The 26,250-nt window shown below is 35.0% G+C and overlaps 1 protein-coding gene across 4 annotated transcripts in view; it reads right to left on the bottom strand.

The window, feature by feature from the left end:
* The window catches only part of SYNE2 (spectrin repeat containing nuclear envelope protein 2), a 414,448-nt gene that overhangs the window by 33,018 nt on the left and 355,180 nt on the right, over positions 1 to 26,250 (bottom strand). For all 4 annotated transcript variants that reach the window (XM_074235980.1, XM_074235979.1, XM_074235982.1 and 1 more), the window contains exons 100-103: positions 24,181 to 24,306; positions 19,926 to 20,081; positions 16,596 to 16,754; positions 13,647 to 13,813 (exon numbers count right to left, since the gene is read on the bottom strand). In XM_074235980.1, coding sequence (XP_074092081.1) covers positions 13,647 to 13,813; positions 16,596 to 16,754; positions 19,926 to 20,081; positions 24,181 to 24,306 — 608 coding nt within the window. The remainder of the gene's footprint in view (positions 1 to 13,646; positions 13,814 to 16,595; positions 16,755 to 19,925; positions 20,082 to 24,180; positions 24,307 to 26,250) is intronic.

Raw genomic sequence — 26,250 nt, 5'->3', positions numbered from 1 at the left:
AGACATGAACTCGGAAGAAGAGAACAACGCCAAAAACATCTACGAGTAAAACCTCAAAGAAAAATATAACTTGAACACAAATTCAACTGGAATTCCTAGAAGAGGTAATGTGAGAAACAACAAGTTAAACAATTTATTTAAATGAAATGAGAGCCTTAGGGGAAAAAATGAGAAGAGAAATGAGAGTTGTGGAAGAAAGCACTGAAAATGGAATTAACAGCTTGGCACAGGAGATACAAAACTTAGCCCAAGGAAAAAATTTTCTGCAGAGTGGTCCAAATAGAAGCCAAAGACTAAATGAGACAATAGGAATATTAAAATAAAACCAAAACTGAAAAAAAAAAATAGAAGAAAATGTAAGGTATCTCACAGAGAAAAGTAAGTACTGGTACACATTAAGGAGAGAAACTTGGATGACCTGAAAATCATGACCTTAAAAAAAAGACATAGTCTTTAAGAAATTAAGAAATTAATTTAAGAAATTAATAAATCATAAAAGATAGCTGCCCAGATCTCTTAGAAAGAGGGCAAAGTGAAAATAGAAAAAAATATTCCAGTCACCTCCTCAAAGAAATTTCAAAATGAAAACTTACAGGAACAATATAGCCAAAATTCAGAACTTTCATCAAAAAAAAAAAAACTTCAGTCAGCAAGAATTCGAGTACTGAGAAGCCAATTTTAACAGCCACCACTATAAAGAAGCAAGCCTGGAGTGCTACAGAAACTTTGAAGTTTTTCATTAGCTAATAGAAATATTAAAAGGTAAACAAGAACAATCAATAATAAGCAATTAAACAAGGCTAAACTGAATGAGATAGAATGTAAACATTTTAATAAGGGGAAATAATGCATATCTCCCCTTTGAACCTTATTATCATTAGGAGATCTAATTAGACAGAAAGCCTGGGGTAGCTGTTGATGATTTCAAAAGAAGAATGGAAAGAGAGGAAGATGAATATATGAGGCAGAAGAAAAAGAAGGATTAAGGACAATTATTTTATATACTAGAAGTGTGAAAGTAGAAGTCTGTACAAACAAGGAAGGATATGAGGGGAGAATAGCTTCAGAACTCATTCTCATGAACTGGTCAATGAAGAAAATACACATAGAATGAATGGATACCTAATGAATGGATACCTAAATACATGTCACTCAACAGGAAAATAAAAGGAAGAATAGATTATGGAGAGGCTTAGTCTTAACTAAGCAAACTTTAACCAAGAATATACAAAAATATTTATATCTCTTCTAGAAGTAAGAAAAATGAGAATCTGAGGGGTGTCCATAAATGGGGAATGGCTGAACAAGGTATGGTATATAAATGAAATGGAATATTATTTTGCAGGAAGAAATGATGAAAGGGATTGCATCAGAGAAACATAGGAAGCCTAATATAAAGTGATGCAGAGTTAAATAGAGAACTAGGAGAATAATTAATACAATGGTAAAGATAACTGTGACTTAGAAACTCTGATCAGTGTACAACCATAACTCCAGAGGATTAATGATAAAAAAAACTGTTGACTTCCTGATAAAGAAATGAAATCCTCAGAGTGGAGAATTTCTCTCTTTCTCTAATGCACTTTTTTTCTTTTAGATATAGCCTTTGAAGAAATCTGTTTAGCCTAACCACAAATATTTGTAACTGAGGTTTTCTTTTTATTTTATTCTTAATGGGGGGGGGGGGGGGAGTGGGATAGGAGGGAGAGAAGATGGATTTTTGTTCAATGAAAATGATAATTTAGGGGCAGCTGGGTGGCGCAGTGTATAGAGCACCGGCCCTGAAGTCAGGAGTACCTGAGTTCAAATGCGACCTCAGACACTTAATAATTACCTAGCTGTGTGGCCTTGGGCAAGCCACTTAACCCCATTGCCTTGCAAAAAAAGCTAAAAACAAAACCAAAACCAAACCACATTGGAATTTTTAAAAATTGAAAGTGCTCCATAGAAAATTCTGAATCAAGTCTTGGAAACAAATCTAGACCTAAAGGTTGGCCCAGTTCACCTCAAATACTTTAACCTTTGCTTTTAATTGTAATCAGAAAGAATACCAAACTAGCTCCAGCTGCATTGTGGAACATGTAGACTTTAGATAGACAACACATAGCAGCTGCTATCCTAGAAGGAGGGTGGCCAGTGAAGGATAAACAGCTTGGGTACAGGAAGAAAGAAAGGCAAAATCCCCCCCACCCCAAGATCCTACACAGCTGACCCTTTCCTCCTTCCTGTAGCTATTTAAACCAAGGTTCATTCACAGAATCTTGAGAGCCTTTGTCATTGTAATGAGGAAGTACTGAAGAAAACATTGGAAAGAAAACAATAAAAGCAACAAAAGAAGGTTGCCAAAAGAAGAAGCCACACATGCTGTGCATAATTGGCAAATCTAGTCCTAAGAACTGAGTTCAGAAGGGTTGACCTAAGAGCCCCAGGTGGTCAGGTATGCTGTCTGCTCCCTGTTGGGAGACAAGGTTGTGAGAGCAAATTATCTGACCCTGGAGAACTTCAGGGAGGCAGGCAAAAAGTCAGTGGCACATTTGTTTTCTGTTTTTGGAGGGATGGTGAGTAAAAAACTTGGCAAGAAAGCTCTGATTACAAAGTATACTAAGATGGTGATTCAGCTTGCTTTTTTGGACTTTGTGCCTTGGCTCTACTCATCCATAACTTTTGATTAAAAAAAAAGGGCACGCCACATATTTGACATGATGGAGTCAGTCATTCTGATATATCAGTCATACTTAGGACAAAAGGGCCTGCAAATGGTCAAGGAAGGAACTTTAGAATATCTATAGCCACTGTTGATAACAATATCAGGTTTTCAGGAAAAGAAAAAATGTTTAAGTGCAGGGATACTAGTAGATAAAGATGGAGAAAATGTGGGTTCCAATTCCTCTTCCATGAATTAAATAACCTTGAATTACAGAATTTGAGACTTGGTAGGAATATCAATAGTTCTCTTGTCCAACTTATCTAAAACTAATCACCACCACCAATATACCTGAGAAATGATCATTCATTTTCCAATCAGTCACTTAACCTAATTTGATCTCAAATTCCTCATTTGTAAAATAAGGGTTTTGGACTAATGTCTCTTGTACCTCTAAATCCCAATACCAGACCTTGTTGGATTAAACTGTATGCACTATATTGATAACTTCAAAAAGTAAGTATCCCATTTCTACATGAAGATCACAGATTCTGAGTTGGAAAGGAGCTAAGAGTCCAGTTCTAGTTCCTCCCTGACTAAAAAAAAATCACTTTTAGAACACCCAAGGAGTTATTCAGCCACCATTTTAAAACCTACAGTAAGGGAAAGGAGAGAGCCTTCTATCTCATGAGATACTCTATTTCACATTTGAGAAGGCTACAGTTAACATGTTCTAAATATTCAAAATGTTATAATTAGCTTTAGAAACCATCAAAAGTGTTCCTCTAAGCCTTTATTTTCTTTGTAACAATACTTGACTCAAACTTTTCAACCTGATAACTGTATTTTTGCCGAGGTCAACAATGATATTATTTCTCAACAAGCTTCAGAAGAATAGTTTCTTAATTTAGCTCTTGAAAAATAAAATAGGACCCCCTTATATCTATCAGATTGGCCAATATGACAAAAAAAAGGAAAATGGTCAGTGTTGGAGAGGATGTGGGAAAACTGGGACACGAATGCATTTTTGATGGAATTGTGAACTTATCCAACTTTTTTCTTTAGAGCAGTTTGGAACTATGTCCAAAAGGCAATAAAACTGTGCATACCCTCTGATCCAGCAAAAACAACTACTAGGTCTGTATCTCATATATATCTTAAGAAAGGGTTAAAAAGCCTACATATTCAAAAAATATTTATAATAGCTCTTTTTTTAGTGACCAAGAATTAGAAATTGAGGGGATGCCCATCAGTTGGGGAATTGCTGAACAAATTGTAGTATATGAATATACTAGAGAACTATTGTTCTGTATGAAATCATTAGTGGTTGGACTTCAGAAAAACCTAGAAAGACTAGCATAAACTGATGCTGAGTGAAGTGAGCACATTAATAGGAATCCTGTATGATAATCAACTATAATGGACTTACTCTTCTCAGTAGTACAATAATCAAAGACAATTCTAAAGGACTTGTGATGGAAAATATCATCCACATCCAGAGGAGGAACTCTGGAGTCTGATACAGACCAAAGCATTGCTAATTTTCAATTTTTAAAATTTGTTTTATATTTTTTCCTCTCATGGTTACTTTTTCTGATTTTTTTTCACAACATGATTAATGAGGGAGGGAGAAAAATGTGGAACTCAAAACCTTACAAAAAAATGACTGTTGAAAATTGTCTTTGCATGTAGTTGGAAAAATAAATTTATTTTACAAAAGAAAATAGGGTAAAGTTCTTTATAACACTGAAACCTCTTTAGAAATTAAAACAATGACACCAAGATGTAAAGCTATATTATATCAACAAATTAAGAAGATACATACAAATTGCATTTGTTTAAACAATGGTCAGTAAATCACATTTTAAAAATAAAAATAAAAATGTTTATATGCATTCATTTGTAATATTAATAGTAATAGGAGAACCCCAAATTTGGATATGCAAGTGAGAAAGGCAGACTCGGGATAAACAACTTATTTTCTGTCACAAATGGAATGAAGTAGGTGACCTGATCCAAACTACAAGAATTTTGTTAAGGTAATCAAACCTCAAAGCTGAACAAAATAAAAAGAAAACTCACTCAGAGTCAGTCACAGAGCATAAAGCTCATTTGCTGAAGGTCAAAGCCAAAGACATACCAGTAATACCATATGTAGAAAATAAACCAGGTCTGTTGAACAAAGGCTTTTTTTTCTCTTTTAATATTAACAGATAAATTACCAGAACAAACTTCTTTTTCTCTTTCCCTCTTGAAAATATCTTGAAAATTTCTGACGAAAATTTACAAAATCACAAATGATGCTTGTGCATAATCAACAAGTATTTATTAAGCATTTACTATGTGCCAATTAGCCTAACATTAAATAATACCAGCTACTTCAATTTTAATATTTAAAAATGTACTTTAAATTGAAAATGTGCTTTCAAAATATTTAAAATCTATGCAATGGACACCTAAGAAATTTAAGACTTAGTCTTTTTCTCTGCAAGTAAAAGGTTTTAAAATTCATATTATTAAAATCCTCTGTCAGCAAATCATTAAATTACTAAGAATTAACAATGTTATTGAAAGATCCTAAATTTAAGAATTTGGGTTCAGTGTTAATTTTTGGTTGAAATAATTGAATCTCAAACCTGCAGAAAGCTACTAGTTGTCAAAAAGAACACAATTTTATATCATCATTTCTTCCTAAGAAAGAACTGGGCTCTTCTATCAAGACATTTAGTTATCTTAGAAGCTTGAAGTCTGCCTCTATTTTGTGACACTGGCAGTAGTATCACAGGAAGTTAAAGGCCTCACAATGGTATTTATGCAGTAGCATAAGGTCTTCCATTCAGCTTCATCTATTCTCACAGCTTGTCAAAGGCAGACCCCGTAGCCACACGCCAGCCACACACGCGCATAGGCATGGACACAGGCATGGCAGTGCCCATCCCCCTTCCGCTTTCCTCACCCTCCCCACCCCCTCCCCACCCCCAAAATGCCGAACACACTTGCACTGCTGCACTACAGAACCAGCAATTCCTATTCATTGTCCCCAAACATGCCATGATCAAACACAGATGGAGCTGATGATTGAAATAGCACTTACTATTTACGAGAAAAAAAATCATTCCGCAGGTCATAATGGAAAGCTCCTTGTTAATGCCTGTATATCCATCCACCTCACTTAGGGAAGAGGAAACCCCTCCTCCCCCAGCGTCCTATTTATCCACTGCTCTCAGCATCTTCCATAGAAGCAAAAATCTCTGTGGTCCTCCCAAATGTTCCTTAATAAGGAACCGATGAGCCCATACAAGCAGAGGGTGACAGTCACAGAGGAAGAAGTAAATCTTGTTCTCCATTTAATGATAATTTTTAATCTCAGTTTTCTTCCCTTCTAATACACAAGTATCTCAATCTATTTCTCTCACATACAGCCTTTGTTCTAGAGCTAGAGATTGCAAAGCTGAGGACACAGTGCTATCTCAAGGGTGGCAGCAAATGGGTTATTTATGAGGTGCTCTGAACAGAGCCAAGCTGCAAAGAAAACAAAATTCAAATTTGGGGCATATGAAAGAGGATTTTCTCATAGCAAAACCAACAGATCAAATTAAATATGATCAAAGTCACTGCATTTAAAATTCAAATTTCAAAGCAAATTTAAAAAACTAAAAATATTGAAACCAATTTTTAAAATATAATAATTGATTATGCCTTCCTCTCAATGTCTCCCCTCAAGAGGAAAAAATGGGATAGCTTCTACACAGGCTTTGATGTTATTCAATATCATAGCATAAAAAGATTATAGGATTTATATCTAGAAGGGAAGGATTCATTTGGCTCTGCCTCTTTACTACCTAGGCTGGGCTTCAGTTTCCTCATTTATCAAAAGAGGGAATTACCTTTGATGATCTCTTAATATCCCTTCACAGGATTACAGATTTTAGAGCTGAACTGGGATCTTAGAAGTCATAGAGTCCAATTAGTTTATGGAAGAGGAAACTGAAGCACAGAGGTTAAGGAGCTTTAGCCTAGATCACACAAGTAAGTTGTTGTTTGGCCTTTTGGACAAGCACCAATGACATCGAGGGATGAAGTCTTGACTCTCCTGCCTTCATGGCCACTGGAGAACAGATTGTTCTCATCCACCCATTCTACTAGGGGAAGTCTTTACATGCTTGGAATAGACATCCCCCCAACTCATCAACTGGTTTGAGACCTACAAGTTATCCTTAAACTGGTTTTACCCCTCTGCCACTGGAGTGCAGCTACTACAGATGCTACAGCTTCTTGGAGCCACAGGGAAAGGTCTGGACATCAAACATGGATGAGCAGCCCTGAAAAGGGCTCAGCAAACTCTCCCATCAGTCCTCCCTGAACAGTCCAAGCAGTGACAGAATCAGGATTTGAATCCAGGCTCTCTGGTTCAAAAATACAACATGCTTTTCCCATTATATTCTACTATATTTTCCCCACTCTACTTGTTTCTCACTAGTATCTGGAAGAGTTCTTTCTACCCACCATTCTGTTTATCAACAGAACCTCTGAAGACAGGAAGTTCTTATCTTTTCCAAAGAAATTCTAAAAACATGTGTAATGTAGCTAAGGATGCAAAAGATCAGGTTCAAATCCTAACCCTATCCTTGTACATAAGCCTCAGTCAATGTAGGCCAAGACAAAAATGCCTGAATTAAATCTCTCTTTTGTAAACTTGCTTAAACACAAAGAGAAGTCATAGTCTGAAGGCACCAGTTTTTGGTTTATTCTGAGAGAAATTACAAATAAAAAAAATCCCAGAACTCTGACTTCATAATAGTATTAGACCAAAGAGAAACAGGGAAAGAGATGATAGCATGAATTTACTTACTTAAACTTATAAAGCTTTGATCTGGCTATACAAATTACACCATACACTTTGTTTTAAAGACTGATTCATTGAAAAAGCTTATTTTTAAAAAATTTAAGCTTTTTCCTTGGTCTTGCAAAATTTTAATTTAGATGTGTTAAATAAAATATTTTTAAATATATTTAGCTAACAGGAAGAACATATATAAAAAAGGGGGGAAGTATATATCTAATAAAAAGCACCTAAAATGTGTTAAAAAAAAAAGTTAGAGAGTCAATGTGATGCAATGAAATAACAAGGTAACTTTTCAGTCAGAAGGACTGAATTCAAATCTTATCCTCAATATTTATTGACTGTGTGATCCTGGGCCGAGCTCCTAACTTAATGCTATGGGCAAATTCTTAAAATTCATCAGTCTAGAGTTGTGGAGGATCTCACAGGTCATTTAGCTGAGCTGTCTGTCTCATTTGCAAATGAAGAAATCAAGGCCTTAACTGAGGTCAGGTGATTTACTTGGGGTCAATTTAAGGCACAGAAATAGAATTGAAACTAGGTTGTCTGCCTCCAGAGCTAGTGTTTTTTCCAGTGATTTCCTTTCTCTAATGACAAACTGGAGAAGAGTTGCTGATCTGTATTACAAGAAGGGTGGTGTGACCTTGGGAAAGTCATTTTATCTTCTTTGGGTCTCTGATTCTCATCTATATAATAAGGGGTTTGGACTAGATGATGTGGGGCAGAGATCACTTCCAGTTCTAAGTCTATAATCTGTAATAATGTATTTCTCTTTCCTGGGAGTTATAAAGATCAATGAAATCACATGAATATAAAAACCAAACAATCAAACATAGAAAACCAAAACTAAGCAAAAAGAGGGGGAAAAAAAAACTAGTTTCTCACAAAACTTGATGAATTATCACAGACTGGCAGAGCTGAAAAAAAAAATAACAATCCAAACAACTCTCCCTAATAATTTATAATCATCTCTTCCTCCTACATGTCTCCCTTGAATCAATTTTCCAGAGTCTTTACCTCTGAAAAGATGGAAGCAGGGAAGAAAAACAAAACCTCCCTTATTTAATTTTCATTTAAAATTTATAATCAAATAAGTTCAGTAGTAATTATGATAATTATGAATGATCACTGATTTTGAAAAATACTATCTTTTAAAGAAGACTAACTGAAATTCATCCTACTAGTCCTTGTGCACTCTTAAGACAATATACATTTGGAAAGGTCCATCTCATATGTGCAATTTTATAAAAATTAGGTTGATAGACATGCACCTATAACCCTGAGAGAGCTGCTGAAAAACTTCAGAAATGTGAAACCCAGGCTTTGATAATATCATTCTATTAACCTCAATACCAATATTATTAAATTAATTTTTATTCAATTGTTTTGCAGCTGTGTCCAATTCTTAGTGACCCCATTTGGGGTTTTCTTGGCAGAGATACTAGAGTGACTCCATTTCCTTCTCCAATTCATTTTACAAAAGAGGAAATTGAGGCAAATGGGGTTTAAGTGATTCCTCAGCATCACATGTCAAGCCAGATTTGAACTTGAGCAGGTATGTCTTCCTAACACTAGACTGGTATTTTATCCACTGTGCCACCTAGCTGCCCTACTGTATAATTTGTATTAATTGATAATTAGTAATATTTTGTGGATATTTTTTCTTTAAAATTATTAATTTTCAATATATATTCCATCATAGAGTTTAATAAAAATCAAAATATTTTAAAAATAAAACCCCAAAATTGAGGTTGAGAGTTGATAAACAAGAAATAGTCTGTAATCTGATCTTCAGACTCTGGTCCTTACAGAGTTCTCTTTTCAATACACTATGCAGTATCTACTTGATAATAATGAAGGGGTACAATACTGATAAATTAAAATCCATAAATAAACTCAATTCCTTATTTTTAACCAATAGTTTCTACAACTATACTCCCTAAAGAACAAAAACTTTTGACAGAATAAATGCCACACAATCACAATTTCCATTATATTCTACTGGTGCACATTTTTCCTCCTTTTATGCTTCCTATCCACCAATGAGTAATGAAGGCAGAGAGCCAGAGAAAACTGAGATCCTAGGATTATAGATTTACATCCATAAGGAACCACAAAGATCATCTAGTCCAACTCCCTCATTTTCCAGATGAGGAAATAAGGAAATTGTGACTTGTGCAAGATGGTTCTTATCCTTCACTATTGAAGAAGACCAAAATTACATCACTATGTTAGAGCTAAATTATAGTTTGTCTGACTGTGATGATCAGAGCAATACAAGCTCAGAATGTTCTACCATAGGTGGGGCACAAATAGTCCCGGTGACCACCTGGAAGGGGTACTCTAAACACACATTTCCTTTAAGCTGCTTCAATTCGGCCTTGCTCATACAGCACAGTATCCTTTCAGATGAGGACATGCTGTGCTGTGCGGTCCTGTGCCATGTCCATGTCCAGCCTCCCATGCTGCACAATCCATTCCAAAGTTCTTAAGAGAGTGTCCCTCATTTCTTCTGACCCTGCTGTGAGTGCTTGCCCTATGTGATTTCTCCATTAAATCATTTCTTTTTGGCAAGCATACATTAGACATTCGAACAACACAGCCAGCCCATTGTAGTTGTGCTTCCTATCACATAAATAGAAAATACAAGAGTCAGCATTTGAACACAGGAACTGTGACTGGAGATCCTGGACTCTCTTCACAGTCTTATATAGTTTCCTGTACAAGTCAATATGCTAGACAATGAACCTCAAATAAATAAGATTTGACCATAATAAATAAAACTTAAATGTATAGATCTAAACCCTACTTCCTAAAAGATTTTTTTTCCCTTTTGGACCTTTGTAAGCTTCAAATATATATAAAAATTCATCTTTTTTCCATGAATGACATTCTTCTAGTGTCAGATATCCATCCACAAGGCACTATTTGATGAGAACAATCTATAAATCAGATCCATTTGTTCAATACTGTATTTTATCCTTAGATCCAAAGAAATGTTCCCAATGAACATAATGTGAGGGGTAATACAAGTTGGACATGTGGATCATTTCACAAAATCACACTCTTGGGTCAGAAGAACTTTAGACTATTTATTCCCTACTGTAATATATCCTATCTAGGTTCAAAGACCCTAGCAAGAAATAACCCATTTTTCTCCTGAGTCACTCTATTCTATCTTGGGAAATTCAATTGTTAGCCATCTTTTGTTTAAATCAAATCTAAATATTCTTCTCTGAAACTACTGTTCTTAGTTCTGCCCCCTGGGGTCAAAGTCTGATCTTTCTACCATACTTGAAGGCGACTGCCATGTTTTGTTCAATGATTTGTTTGTCAAACCTTACTGTCTTTAGTTCCTCCAGTCAACTGTATATCAATAACATGTCTCATGTTCAAGCATGCCATCTTCAGGGCATTCTGCTAATGTGTTTTTCAAAATGTGTTATGCTCAAATGAAGAAAAACATTGAAGATGTGGTGTGATGAACACAAAATACAGGAGAAATATTCCCTTCCCAAGTCCTGAACTTATTAGAAATTAGAAAGTTCTCTCCAGGGGTGGCTAGGTGGCACAGTGGATAGAGCACCAGCCCTGGAGTCAGGAGTACCTGAGTTCAAATCCAGCCTCAGACACTTAATAATTACCTAGCTGTGTGGCCTTAGGCAAGCCATTTAACCCCATTGCCTTGCAAAAAAAAAAGTTCTCTCTAATATAGCTTTAAATTGCATCTACTTTCTAAAATGCTCTTGAACTTCTGGTCTGTATCATATTTTTTCCCCTTCATAACTGCTGCTGCTATTTAGTCAAATTTCCTTTATCTTGTACTTGTGAAATTGATTTTTCTTTCAACCAAAGTGTAAAGTTTTACATTTATCCCTATTTTACTATGTTTTTGTTTTTGTCTTTGAATCACCTGCATTTAGCAAGTCTGGAACAAACTGCTGCTTCAGAAATGCCAGTTAATGGATTCTTGGTAAATTTAATCTTCTCTCCTCTGACATTGCCACAAACCCGGTGCAGGCCCTCAAGACCTCATGACTCTTCTATTTCACTGGCCTGATAGTGAATCTGAAGCCTCGAGTTTCTGACCACTCTAATTCATCCTCCACTCAGCACCCAAATGATCTTCCTAAAGAAATATAGGTCTGGGGGTAAGTAGGTGACACAGTGGATAGAAGACCAGCCCTGGAGTCAGGAGGACCCAAGTTCAAATCTGGCCTCAGACACTTAATAATAACCTAACTGTGTGACCCTGGGCAAGTCACTTAACCCCATTGCCTAGCAACCCCCCCCCCAAAAAAAAAGTATAGGTCTGGGCCATGTCATTCCCATACTTCAATTCAGTTGCTTCCCTCTCATATAAAGGATCTAATACAAAATTTGCTTTGACATTTGTCAAAGGTTTTCATAACAAAGACCCTTCTTACATTAGACACCTCCTCATGTATTGTGATTCAGTGACATTGACCTCTTTGCTGTTCTACAAACATTCCATCTCATGGCTCCGGGCATTTTCTCTGGATACCTCCCAATGCCTAAAATGTCTTCTGCTTCTCTACCTCATGAATTCCTTCAAGTCCCATCCACAGGAAGTTTTTCCACAATCCTTCATAATTCTACTGTTTTTTCCCTTCTGATAATTTCCTATTTTTCCTGTAAATATTTACTTGTACATGTTGACTACTCTCATTAGATTGTGAGCTACTTGAGGTCAGAGATTGTCTTTTGTCCTTCTTTGCATCCTCAAAATTTAGCCTGTGTCTAGAATATGGTAGGTGCTTAATAAATGATTATTAACTAATCATTTTAGATTCATAAATATTATAGTTTTGAATCCTGAGATACATTTGACTGTAAAGTATCAAATAATGTCAGTTATTATTAATAATCAAAGTAAAGGAAATAGAAGATGTGCAAATTTAGAGAATCCACCTCAAATGAACTGTTTATGCCTGATCTGTGATAAAGAATGCTGAGTTCATATTGGTCTCATCAGTCACAGCCAGACTTAGTGTGACTTGATTCTGGTGCCTCTTTGAAAACAGACAACAACCAATCATCAATATCATCTCTGATTTACCAACCTTTAAGCTCTATCAAAAAAAGCAATCAATCATTTTATCCTAGCATGACTCAAAAGAAGGTATTCTAATTCTTGTGATCACTGCTTTTTTGAAAAGTTTATTAAACATCCTTTTAATACTGCATTCTAGAATTTTGCCAGGAATTTACATCAGACTCACTGGCTTATAATTCATAAACTTTCTTCTCCTGCCTTTTTGGGAAAATCTGGTCATTTTCTTCTCTTTATTACAACTTTGTGGCAGCAAGATAGAATACCAGTCCTGGAGTCAGTTAGACCAAATTAAAATTTGACCTCAGATATTTTCTAGCTGTGTGACCCTATTTTCCTTAGTTTCCTCAGCAGCAAAATGAATTGGAGAAGGAAATGGCAAACCACTCCACTACCTTTGACAAAGAAAACCCAAACAGGATCACAAAGAGTTGGACACAACTGAAATATGACTAAACAACATCTTTCAGAGATCTCTTACAGTGGTTTAGTAATCACAGCTGACAATTCTCAAATTAAAAAGTGTTTAACTGTGTCTAGTGACTGAATTCTCCCAGGGAAGCTAAATGCCCTGTTACTATTGGCCTTCTTCTGTAAGTTAACAATTCACTATTTGCTAATTTTGCTCTCTTGATTCTAGTCCATTACAGCAACATAATCATTGTCATCATTGTCACCACCACCATCACTTCTCATTTGATCCATATTTTACATATGAGGAAACTGAGGCACAGAAAGGATTTGAGATTTGTTCCAAGTCACCCAGTTAGTTAAGCATCTCAGGCAGAACAGGGCCTTCTGTCTCCAAGCCTGGCATTCTAAGCCTCTTAACTGCCTTTTCAAAACCTTCTGAAATCTTCCCAATACAACTGAACTGAGGGACTTTTCTAGGCATGATGAATAATGGAAATTTTCTGGCATCCATCAAAGTCTTTTATTATTACCCACAAACATGCACCAACAGTTCTTTAAAGTTTAGTTAGAATAGAAAAATTTAAAAACAGGAAAAGTTTAATTATTTTACATGAAAATTTCTAGAAGAAATAAATTTTCAAAACCAGAAGCAATTTTAGCTGTTTTCTTACCTGGATCCAATGACATCAAATAGATGTTGCCATCGATCATTAATTTTGCTGAGCTTTTCATCTATTTCAGCAACTCTGGTCTTATTGCTGGCTTTTATCAACTGATCACCCATTTGCTTCAAATGAAGTTTATTTTCACTAAAGAGGTTGATTTCTTCCATACAGTCCTAACAATGAAAACAAAATAACATCTTGTATGAATATTGCAAAGTTCATGATGCTGAGCAAGATGAGCAGAACCAGAAGAACACTGTACACCCTAACAGCAACATGGGGGTGATGATCAACCTTAATGGACTTGCTCATTTCATCAGTGCAACAATCAGGGACACTTTTAGAGTATCTGCAATGGAGAATACCATCTGTATCCAAAGAAAGAATTGTGGAGTTAAAACAAAGACCTTTAATTTTAAAAAAAAGTTATCTTATTAAGTAATTTTGCTAACTCATATTTTATTTTTTCCTTAAGGTTATGATTTCTCTCTCAACACATACAATTTTGATCAACATATAGCACGGAAACAATAGAAAGACTATCAGTCTGCCTTCTGTGGAGAATGGGGAGAGGGAAGTGAGATTGGAGAAAAATTGTAAAATTAAAAAAAAAACAATAAAATAAATAAATAATTGAATATTGCAAACTTCATTACTTTCTTTTGGAGGTGATGATAAAAATGACATAAAAGTTCCCTTCACAATCCATGATCTCAATAATTTCATGTTTTCCTTCCTCAAATTCTTGCATTCAAAAGATTTCATTGAAAAGCTATATACAAATTTAATATTTAAATAAAATGCAATACACACTAGTATGTTGTTTTAAATTCATTAGGCTTCAAAGAATTTGAAATTAGGATAAAGGAGCCATGAAACTTTGTCACTGGTATAATCAAATCTGAAATTATAAAATATGAAAAGTCAAAAATCTGGACAGGATGTTAACTCCTTGAGGGAATTTTCCACATCAGAAATGATTAGTGGAAAAACCATTAAACAGGATTCATTTCCATCTCTTTTGTGAATCTAAATATCTGATTTACTGCTAAAACCTCCTATATAGTCTGTCTTTCCCTACTGTAAGCATTCTTAACCTGGGATCCATGGTGAGATTTCAGATGGGGTTTATGCACTTGGATAGGAAGAAAAATCTTTCTCTTTTCTTGATATTTAATTTCCACCAATCTTTTCTTTTTTTTGCAAGGCAATGGAGTTAAGTGGTTTGCCCAAGGCCACACAGCTAAGTAATTATTAAGTGTCTGAGGCCAGAATTGAACTCAAGGTACTCCTGACTCTGGGGCCAGTATTCTATCCACTGCACCACCTAGCCACCCCTTCACCAATCTTTAAATGAAATCTAGCATTTTCTTCTATCATGGATGCAGGTTAACAAAGTACTTTATTATTAGCAGTACCTATGATTTTGTCACCAACAGAAATCAAAGATATTTTCCATATAATATTACAATCATTGTGTATTAATTATGCTCATTACAGTCAAAATTACTGGATATTGACCCCTTTATTTTAAATGTCATCTTGTTATTTGATGTGTCAGCAAATATATATATACACATATATATATACAAGTTATATATGTATACATATACATATATATATATACATATACATATATAACTTGTTTTTTTAATAGTGTTAGCTGTATTCCAATATAACTGGTTTCCACTGTAACCATATGTATTTTATGAATTAAAAAATTCTCAAAAGGATCCATAGATAGACTAACAAAGGGACTGATGACACAAAATATTTAAGAACTCTGCTGGACTGGAAGTTAAGTTCTTTGATAGGGGAACTTGTCTTACTTTTCTCACTATATCCCTAAATGTTAAGAAGATGCTTTGCATAGAGTAAGTGTTTAATAAAAGCTTTTTTCATCCATTGATTCTTTCTTTCCTTTTTGTCTTTAAAACCCCAGGAGCTAGAAAAGTATCTTGCTCATAGGATGCACTTATTAAATCCTTACTTAAATGAAAATAAATACAACCAAATCAAAGCATACATTTAGCTAAATCAACTCAAAACCAATGCCAGATGTGATTGAAGGCTTAATAGAGTGGCATTTAGCAGGAATGGGCCCTCATCATTTCCAATTTCAAGTGGTCTTTCACTTCTAATTCTCATTTTCCAAAAACTGTACTAATGGCTCAAAACTATTATTAACTTGAACAATGCAATGCAATGAAAGAGCATCAGACGTAGAGAAACTAATTTGAATCTGCTTCTTATAACATATGTCACTTAACTTTTCTGAGCCTCAGCTTCCTCATCTGAAAAAAGGAGATGGTGGTAGATTAGATGGCCTCTTAGGTCCTTTCCAAGTTTAGATTTATGATTCTAAAATTCTAGGAAACTGTTTTATCTCCTAGATTCCCTGGCTTCAAAACCATCTGCTACCAATTCAGACAAAGTTGACCTGCTTCTTTGTATAAGACCCCTCTAGCAAAAAATAAAAAAAAGAAATAAATCATGCTAGACTTTTCCAGAGAAATTGTCTTTATTCAACACAGCTGTCTCTGTAAAACAAGGAAAATTTATTTTCCAGTTTTTGTTTAAACTATTAACAATCTAATTGAAAATCTATAGATTCTAGTTTTACCTCTAGAAAATACTATTTCTTGTGTTCAACCTCTCAGTTCAAAAGATTAAATATTTTCTTATTTCTTTCATAACTCATTTTCTATAAGCATTTCCATATTCTCTGTAACTCCCAAATTTGTAAGCTACTGCCTTCTCTCTGAGACTGACCTACATTTATCCTATGTATATCTTGTTTGTAAGAAGTTATTTGCTTATTCTTTCCCATTCTTTTATTGGTCTTAGAATAATACCTGATTCACAGTAGGCACTTAATATATATTTGGCTTTGGTCTTTGGAGATATTCTCCAAAATGTTAAAATCCCATTATCCAAATTTGCTTTCTAGTTTACCTTCTGTAATCTTTCAATCATTTCTTCAATACTAATGTCTGCTGTTTGTAGAACTTTGTTTTCCATCTGAACCAGCCATGCACATAAGTCTTTATTCTTCTCATTGAACACAATCCAGGAATTGAGTCTCTCCTCAATTTCTTGTTTACGCAGTGAAACCTGAAGATGAAGATATGTTGTTGAGCAAAAATTCTTCAAAAGGAAACCAGATAACCAATAACATTCAAATGTAAGTTATGACCAAGTAAACAAAGATATCTATTCTTTAAATGAAAGGCTAATATTCACTCAACAGTTTGAAAAGACTTCCAGAGGATGAGGTAACCATAAGCATATGAACAACTATCACCAAAAAAATCATCCCTGTAGACTTAAGGGTTTTTATTTTCCCTTTTAAAATACTAGATAGGGGCAGCTAGGTGGCGCAGTGGATCAGAGCACCAGCCCCGAAGTCAGGAGGACCTGAGTTCAAATTTGACCTCAGATGCTTAATAATTACCTAGCTGTGTGGCTTTGGACAAGTCACTTAACCCCATTTGCCTTGCAAAAACCTTAAAAAAAAGTAATTCTAAAATACTAGATAATTAGGTTAATGCTTTCTTTGAAAAAATTTTACAAGAAGCAATCCTTTAGAAAATGTTTGCAACTGAAACAATGATAAAGCATTCAGTTCAGTAAATAATTTGCATTTTCTTATCATAAATATAGCAGGGAAGGGAGGCAGTAAGGTTGGGCAGTGCATAGAGCACTGAGCCTAGAGTCAAAAGGACCTGAATTTTAATCTGACCTCAGATATGTAATAGCTGTGTAACCCTGAGCATTGAGTCATTTCATTTGCTTCAAAGAATAAATGAATGAATAAATTAATACTGTCCTGGCAGATACTGAAAAGGTAAATACTATATATTAAGAATTTGCAAATTTCAAAAGTACAGAAATAGTACAGAGGAGATGGAGTGTCCAACAAGAAGAACAGAAAGTAGGTCAGTGTTGTTGAATTGTAGATTAACCAAGGACAGCAACGAGTAGGAAGATTGGAAAAGTAGGAAGGAGTCTGGTTATATAGAGCTTAAGTTTTAAAACAGAACTTTTGATTTAATTCTATACATAATGGGGAATAATGAGTCTATTCAGTGTGAGTATGTGAGAAAGAGAAAAAGAGAGGGTGTGTGTATGTACATACATGGTCTGAGTTGCACTTTAGAGGAACACCCTGTGGTAGCTGAGGGGAAGATGCATTGGAGTAATGAGACACTTGAGGCAAGAGAGATCAATTAGGAGTCTTTAGCAAGAGTAAAAGTGATATAGTGAAATCAAAAGATTTGGCAACAAATTTAACAATAGTAAGGAATTGAAGATGCTACCAAGATTGTGAACCTCTGTGGCCTGAGGGTGGGTATTGCCTTTAATAGCAATAGGGAAGTTCAGATGAGGAAAGGAGATAGGGGGAAAGATGATGAGCCCAGTCTTGGACTGTTGAGTTTGAGTCTAAGTCTATGGGACATACAGTTCAAAACAAAGCAAATTTCGACAACTTCCTGGATATGTTAATCTGAACAGAAAAATTAAGGACATGAAAACCCACCTTCTAATCTGGGTAATACTAAGACACCAAGAGTACAAATTGCATTTGTATAAAGCTGAAATAGTTACATACTCTACAGCTTTCTAAAGTCAGGTTCAAATATAAAGAGAATCAATAACCTACTATATTTATGATCAAAGAATGGCAAAATGACCTTTGTGTGATTCAGCTCTTGAAGTGAATAGTTAGTATACATTATCTGATGCATAGGCATTCAATTCACCAAGCATTTACTAAATTCCTATAACTCTGGTGACCAAAAAAAAAAAAAACCTAAAATGCCCTAGGAGGATAGAGGTGAGAAAATGTACATAGAAAATAGGCATGGAGATGGGAGAAGATGGAATGTTTTCTTCTGGGAAAAGCAAATAGTGTCTGACTGGAACTTTGGGGTGGGTAAAGGAGAGTAATATGAAATCAGTCTAGAAAATTCTAAATAGGTTGAAGTAGGATTATTAAGGGCTTCAAAGATAATGTTAATTTTTGAATATTGTAAAGTAATTTAAAATAAAGACAAGACTTCACTTATTAATGGAAATAAACCTAGATGTAAACAAGATTATAAAAGGCCTTCAAGAAATTTCATTCCTAAAAAATATAGCTTTTATTCCAGAATCTTAAGTGCATGAATTTACCAGCACTTGTCTTTCCCACAGGATGAATCAGGGAACCATTCACTGAACACATCTGTTCAATTATAGTGTATTGATTCCATTAATTTTACCATTAGCAGCATTAGGTCACTGGATTTTCGGATTTCCTCTTCCCTTCAAAGGGTAAACTTTTTAAAACCATCTTTACAGATTTTAAAATATTTTCTTTTTTTTTTAAACAATCAAAAATGAGTTCCAATGAAATGTCCAAACCTCAAATCAAATTCCATTAAGACTGGTTTCCAAAAAAAAAAAGGAATTGAACACATTTTATGATTTTAGTCTTTGAAGATTCCTAGGTTAAAATATTTTTTCTTTCACTCCAGAAATTCAGACAAAAGAATTTTTATATTTATATACTATTTGCCTTACACACAGATCATGTGAGACAGGAGGTATTGATTACATTAGTATAATTAAACTGTCCATAATTAAACTAAAACCTTTAAATTTTAATTCTTTCCAAATCTGACTTAATGACAAACAGATGCAATATGCTAATAACCTCAGAAATCACATTAGTAAATAGAGGTTAGGCACTCAGATGTATTACCAGACAGCTTTTGATATTTCTTCTTAAAAGATTTCTTTATTTAAATTTATACCACAGGATCACAAATGAATTAAAAACTTTCCCAGAGGCTTCATAGCCCTAAGTGAGTTAAACTCATTTTCTCTGTTCTAGGGAATCCGCCTGGACTCTCCTGTAAAACTGTGAACTGGAGAAAAAGAGCCCCCCCCCCCCCCCCCCCCCCCCCGCCTTCCCTTATTACTCCTTTATACATTTTCCACATTTTTCCTTTTTATCTCCTCAAGATAGAGCAATCAACTATCCAGGGCTTCCCACTGGTTCATTTTCTCCAAACAATTTTCTTTAGATCCATTAAGAGTGATCAAAACTACAGCCCGAAGAGACAAAGGGTCAACTTCACCAACAGTCTAGCTCCCCTTTTAGGGAACAACAGCCGGCCTATTCTTTTCCTGAAACAACCTCCAGATTCAAAGAAATCAAGTTTCTTTCGACTTGGTCTGGCTTTAGGAGACATTTCAATAAGTCCCTGAACAGGCATGCCCCACAGTAAAGTGACTTACTCTTAAACAGAGCTCCTCCCATTGTCTGTGCAAATGATCTATTTGCTCCTTCAAAACCATCACATCTTCCACAAGAATGTACCGGGTTATGTCAGCCTTCATGATTTTAAGTTCCTTCAAGTTCTGAACCCAGTTTGCCAAGGAGTTCTCCAGTTCCTGCAATTAAACAAGAGAGAAAAGAAGGGGGAGGGAGAAGGGAGGGGGAAAAGCCTTTGGCCCAAAGTACTGTTGTTTCCAAACCTGTAGGCTAATCCTTTGATTGGATGTGGGGGAGGGGAACCAGGAAAGGGGGAGGGAGCTAAAGGCTAAAGAATTTGGTTGTAGCTGGAGTCATGATTTCCGCTTGCCCTGCCTTTTTTATGTTTTCTATCAAAATGTCTCCTTTCTCTGAGTTTTTAATCCTTCTGGACTTGATGAGGGACAGTTGGGGCTTTTATACTGTATCTAACTAAACACCAAAGTCAAAAATCAATTTAGTTTTATTATGGGAAATAACATCTTTAAAGTTCTGTAGAATTAAAATACTGTTTTTTGACCTTTGTCACCTTGTAGGAATTTCATTAGTAAGTGTGGCTTCCTATTCTTCAAAATTCCAGAGATATACTGTTGCCACTGGTGATTACAGCAGAACAAAAAGGTTACTAGATACTGTTATTTTAAGAGATTTGTTTGTTTTCATTATTATTGGAAACAAATAATATTAAAGCTTATAATGGAAAAAGAAAACCAATAAATTACTCAATATTTGCTCATAATAGGTCTGGAGAAAAATTGGAACTGATATAGGGTTAAGGTATTGCAAAGCCCTTTACAAATATTATTTCTTTGGTCCTCACAACAACCCTGGAAGGGGAGGTGCTATTAATTATGCCCATTTTTCAAGATAAGGAAATGGGCTGAGAGATTCAATGACTTGTCCAAGGTCACACAGCTAATAAGACAGTATTTAAACTCAGCCTTTAAATGACTTCCAATCTTGTGTTCTATCCACTGTGCTATATTTAAAAATGCAGTCTTTATCAAGAAGAATTTTTTTGATTTTCTATGAAATAATCAAGATAAATTCTTTCACAACAAGAAAACTGAAACTAGACAAACTGTACTGGTCAAAACACCCAAGGTCTGTTTTTTCTTTTTTTTTTCAGTTTAAGGCAGTGGGGTTAAGTGACATGCCCATGGTCACACAGCTAGGTAATTATTAAGTGTCTGAGGTCAACTTTGAACTCAGGTCCTCCTGACTCCAGGGCTGGTGCTCTATCCACTGTGCCACCTAGCTGCCCCCAAGGTCTGTTTTTCACATTTTATAGAGTTAGATTCATATCCTTCAACTGAAATCCTAAAGAAAACAAATTTTATTTATGACTATGAAGAGAAAGTTGTTGATATGCAAAAGCAAAGATTATTTTAGCTAATATTCATTTCTATCCAAGGAGAATTTTCATACAATTAAGGGAATAGTAACCTGGCTTAATTAATAGAAATAGTCATCAATAAGAAGACCTGGGTTCAAGTCCAGCCTTAGACCTATACTAGTTGTTGGACTGGGCCAATATGACTTTTCAGTGCTCCAGACAACTGCCTAAGACTATAAATTAAAGAAGAGTTCAGAGAGTTTCTTTATGGGAATTCCTCTCAAGTCTAGATAGGAAAAAAAAAAAGATTGACAGCTATCTAAAAGCTAGCATGGAGATAATTTAATTATATTTTTCATTAGGAGTGGAACCATGAAAATTGTTTTTATTTAGCAGTGATTATTTCCCGAATACTTTAATATGTGGATCTTCATTTTTTAACCCTTGAGAGGAAAATGGGGATAAGTAGTGGGTTGAGAACTAAAGTAGCAGCATCTTTTCTTAGTATCAAAGGTTTTATATAAGTTTTAAGCACATTTCTGTAACAAGTGTTTGGAAATTCCTCTATTCAAATAATAATCTTCGTTTGATCAGATTATGAAACAGAGGAATGGCAAGGTCCAGATAACAAAGTACCTCCTGTTAATTAAGCAAATTAACATCACATAGGCCCTCAAGGTACACCGTTAGATTCTTTCTCCTTTCACTAGGATGTCTTCCCTCCCTCCCCCTCCCCCTTACTTTGGCCTCTTCATCACCTTGCCCATGCCCCTACCTATGTTGGGGGGTCTGAACCGTTCTTTGGTTGGACAAGCCAGAGGTGATTCAACATGGGTAAGAAAGGACACAGCCATTGGAGCTAGAAAGAACCAGCTCTTATAGCTGGCACTTTTTTCAGGGGCTACCTGGAGGTCAAGACCTCACAAACTAATAATAAATATACTCCTAACCTAATTACACTTTTGCTCTTCCTTAAGGCCAAAATATCACTAAACTGGGGAGAAATCCTAATAGCTTCCACACTAGGGAGTACAATTCATATTTTGCTTAGAGAGATGTCTTCAAATATCCAATATTGGATATACCTCCCATACAGTTTAAAAAAAAAACTGTTAGCTCACTAGGTTGAAGTTTTGTATACATTTGTTTGCATGTGGTCTTCTCTACTGGGGCTGTTAAGTGGCTGCACAGTGCACAAATTGTTGGACCTGGAGCCAGGAAGACTCATCTTGACCAGTTCAAATTTGTCTTCAGACACTTATTGGTTATATGATCCTGAATAAGTTATTTAAGCTCCTCTAACTCAGTTTCCTCATCTGTAAAAATGAACTGGAGAAGGAAATGGCTAACCCCTCCAGAACCTGCTAAGAAAACCCCAAATAGGGTGGGGATGGAAAGGATACTACCCAAGAACAACAATAACAACAAACTCTCCCATTAAAGTGTAAACTTCTTGAGGGCAGGGATTGTCTTAGTCAGTATCCCCACTGCTTAGCACAGGACCTGGCACAAAGGAGGTGATTAATAAATATTTATTGATTGATTGATTGATTTTGGTGAATAGTTAAAGGATAATCAGATAAATTTAAACATTTTACTCCATTATCCATGCTAATGAAAGACATGGATTGATAGTTTGAATAATCCAAAAAACCAAAACTCTTTTTTTGTAATGAATTAAATGCTTTTTTGCTAAACTTTTAAAATCAGCTAAACTGTATTCTGGAAACACTACACATACTTGGTAGTTTGAATAATCCAAAAAACCAAAACTCTTTTTTTGTAATGAATTAAATGCTTTTTTGCTAAACTTTTAAAATCAGCTAAACTGTATTCTGGAAACACTACACATACTTGGTGAATACCACTAAAAGGAAAAAGGTCGGTATTTAGCAAAAATTGTTTTGGATCATATGTTTGGATTCTTGAATTTTTCATCCTGGCATGGAAAAAGTTTCAAATTGCCCAAGATCCTAACAGTATAAAGTTCTGGGTAAAATTCAAATCTCTCTATTCAATCCTTTCCATTTCTAGATCTGCCACATCTCAAGTATCTCAGAAGCACAAGAAGCTATGAAATTAGAAGCAAAAACTTCATATTCCAAGTTAAATTGCTTTTCTGAAGGACTACTAGCTTAATGCCTTCCAATTTTCTCTTATTGATGTCTAAATTCAACCAGAAAGATCCAAAGTATGACAGATATTAGGGTTCCTATTTTCTTGTCATTGTTTGGTCTAAGGTTACTCACATAGTTTCCTAGTCCTTTCAATCTGATCTTACCATACAGTTGAGAAATTGAATAGAAAGAATGTTTTTTAATGTCTAACATATCAAATGACTGATAGGGAATCCCATTCTAATTGGTCCATTTCTCTGTCCACATGATTTGCCTTCTTGGTCTCTATATCAAAAAACTGTCCTAGAATTTTTGTCACTGAGATATCAAGCCAGGTGAATCCAGTCCAGTAGGTTTTCTGAAAGTACTTTGCTCAATAGGAAAAAAAAACACTGGGAGAAAATAAAAATCATTTTTTAAAATGTCCCTTTTCTTTTCTTTCTTTAGATCCAAGATCTGTGATAAATGATCAACTTTCAGAGCAAGCTCAGGAGTTCCTTTTGCTTTGAATATGAGTAGGATAAAATGTCCAAATCCTCATGGTTAATAAAAGTTGATTTCTATTCTTTAAAATAAATGTCATTTTCACACATTAATCTTCAAAAAGCATTAAGACTCCAATTTCTACAGAGATCAGAATGTCATGTCAGACAGGAAGGAGAGTATTTCTCAATAGAACAAGAAAATTCAGCTGAACTGGAAAAAACAGGAGGGCAGAATGAAACATCTCCAAGACTTAGAAAACATCTCGAAAATTATTCTGTAAAATGGTTTCTATTTCAATACCTTAATCAGTTCCTTTTCTTTATAGAGCTCTTCGTATGGTTCTGGGAGAGGATCTTTAATTTTTGCTTTTAAAGTCTGCAGTCGACTCTCCAGCTCCTTGATTTGCTTTTCACATTGGTCCCAGGTCTGTTTGAAAAATATTGTAAAGAGAGATCATGAATAGCCTAGTTAATGAGGGAATTCATTTATTCTGTACTTTTTTTTGTATTAAATGTGTTTTACAAAACATGCAGAAATCTAATTCTTGATCTTAGCTAACAATCTAAAGAAAGAAACCAAGATCATTTATTAACTATATACATTGGGTTCAAAAGTACCCAGCACATTTGCTTAAAAAATGCTTGCTGATTGATTTACCAATTATTTCATTGTTCTAATGGTCAAAGATGATTTCCAAAATTAGTATATTTAACACACATTTAAGCCTTTTCTTTACAAAAGAAGGTATTAGGAAGAGGACCTAAATAATAATAGTGGCTAACATAAGGAAGAGGGTATAATAAATAATAATAATGCCAATAGTTTGCATTTATATATATTGCTTTAAGCTTTGCAAAACACTTTCAATATGTTATCTGACCATTTCAACAATCCTATGATAAGGTAGGGATGATATTTATCTCTATTTTTCAGTTGAGGAAACTGAAGCCAAGAGAGGGTAAATGACTTTCCCAGGGTCACACAGGTAGCCACCATCTAAAGCAATATTTGAAATTAGATCTTTCTGATTGCAATTCCAGAGCTCTATCTGCTATACCACTTATATCCAAAGGAAGTTATGACATAGAGTCTACAATACAAAAGTTTACTATGTAAAATATATTTACAATATAATATACTATAGATACAGGGGATATATATATGCTACAAGGGAGAATGTAATAATTGTAAGGCGGAGGGATGTCCAAGATGGGTTATGAGAAATTTGAGGAGGGACAGGTTACTTCAGCTGAGGGAAGGGGTCTTGGGGAAGATATGGTTTAAAAAAAAGGTACCTTAATTGGACATAAACATTTGCTGATGGTAGAATTTTAATAGATGGGTGAGGAAAATATTTTTTTGTTCCTGAGTCTCCTGACAAATAATATGTAACATGCTCAATGTAACAATGTATAATACTGATTCAATTTGCGTTGACTATTCCGATAAAAACATTTCTTATCTATCTCAGAAAACTGAAATTTTAAATATTAGAAACACAGAAGAGAATCAAAAAGTGGAAAAAAATTCTAAACAGAATTAAAATAAAACAATGTTATAGATTCATAGAGCTAATGCTCAGAGGAATCTTAGATTAGATTATGCCTAAGAGTAACAGAAGTGAGATCTGAAGTTTGTCTTCTGACTTAAGAGCTAAAGCTAGGTAGCACAATGGATAGAGTGCCTGTCCTAGCATCAGGGAAGACTCTTCTTCCTGAGTTCAAATTTGGCCTCAGACACTTCCTAGCTGTGTGACTGGGTAAGTCATCTAATTCTGGTTGCCTTAAAATGAGCAAATAAGAAAATAGCAAACTATCCCAGTATCTCTGCTGAGAAAGTCACAAATGGGGTCATGAAAAATCAAACATAACTAAAAAATGACTAAATAACAACAAAGCTTCTGACTCCAGAATCAGGTCTGTTCTCCCCTTATCACTTGCACTGAGATCATAGGAAACAATCACTCAAAGCCCTTTATTCAGAGCTTATTTAATTATTTTTATACAATTCTAACAAAGTCATTTTTCCAAATACACAGCAAATTAGAAAAGGGAACAAGACTGCTACACTGAGAACTCTGAAGGGTGACAGCTGGCACCAGGCCATCAATCTAAGGGAAAGATGTAGAAACTATAAAAGACATATGAACTCAGAAGAACATGGTATTCCTCAGAGGAATAAGTAAGGAGTTTTTAACAAAATTTTAGGTCACAGACCCAGTGGCAGACCAGTGAAGCTTATGGATCCCTTACTCAGAATAATGTTTTTAAAAAAGTAACATATATAGTTGCTGTAGTTGTTGTTGTTGTTTAATTACTTTTTCAGTGATATCTGACTCTTTGTGATACCATTTAAAAATGTTTTTGGTTA

This window comes from Macrotis lagotis, chromosome 4 (genome assembly GCF_037893015.1).
Source record: "Macrotis lagotis isolate mMagLag1 chromosome 4, bilby.v1.9.chrom.fasta, whole genome shotgun sequence".
Classification (NCBI taxonomy): Eukaryota; Metazoa; Chordata; class Mammalia; order Peramelemorphia; family Peramelidae; genus Macrotis; species Macrotis lagotis.
This window is presented reverse-complemented; position numbering and strand designations above follow the sequence as displayed.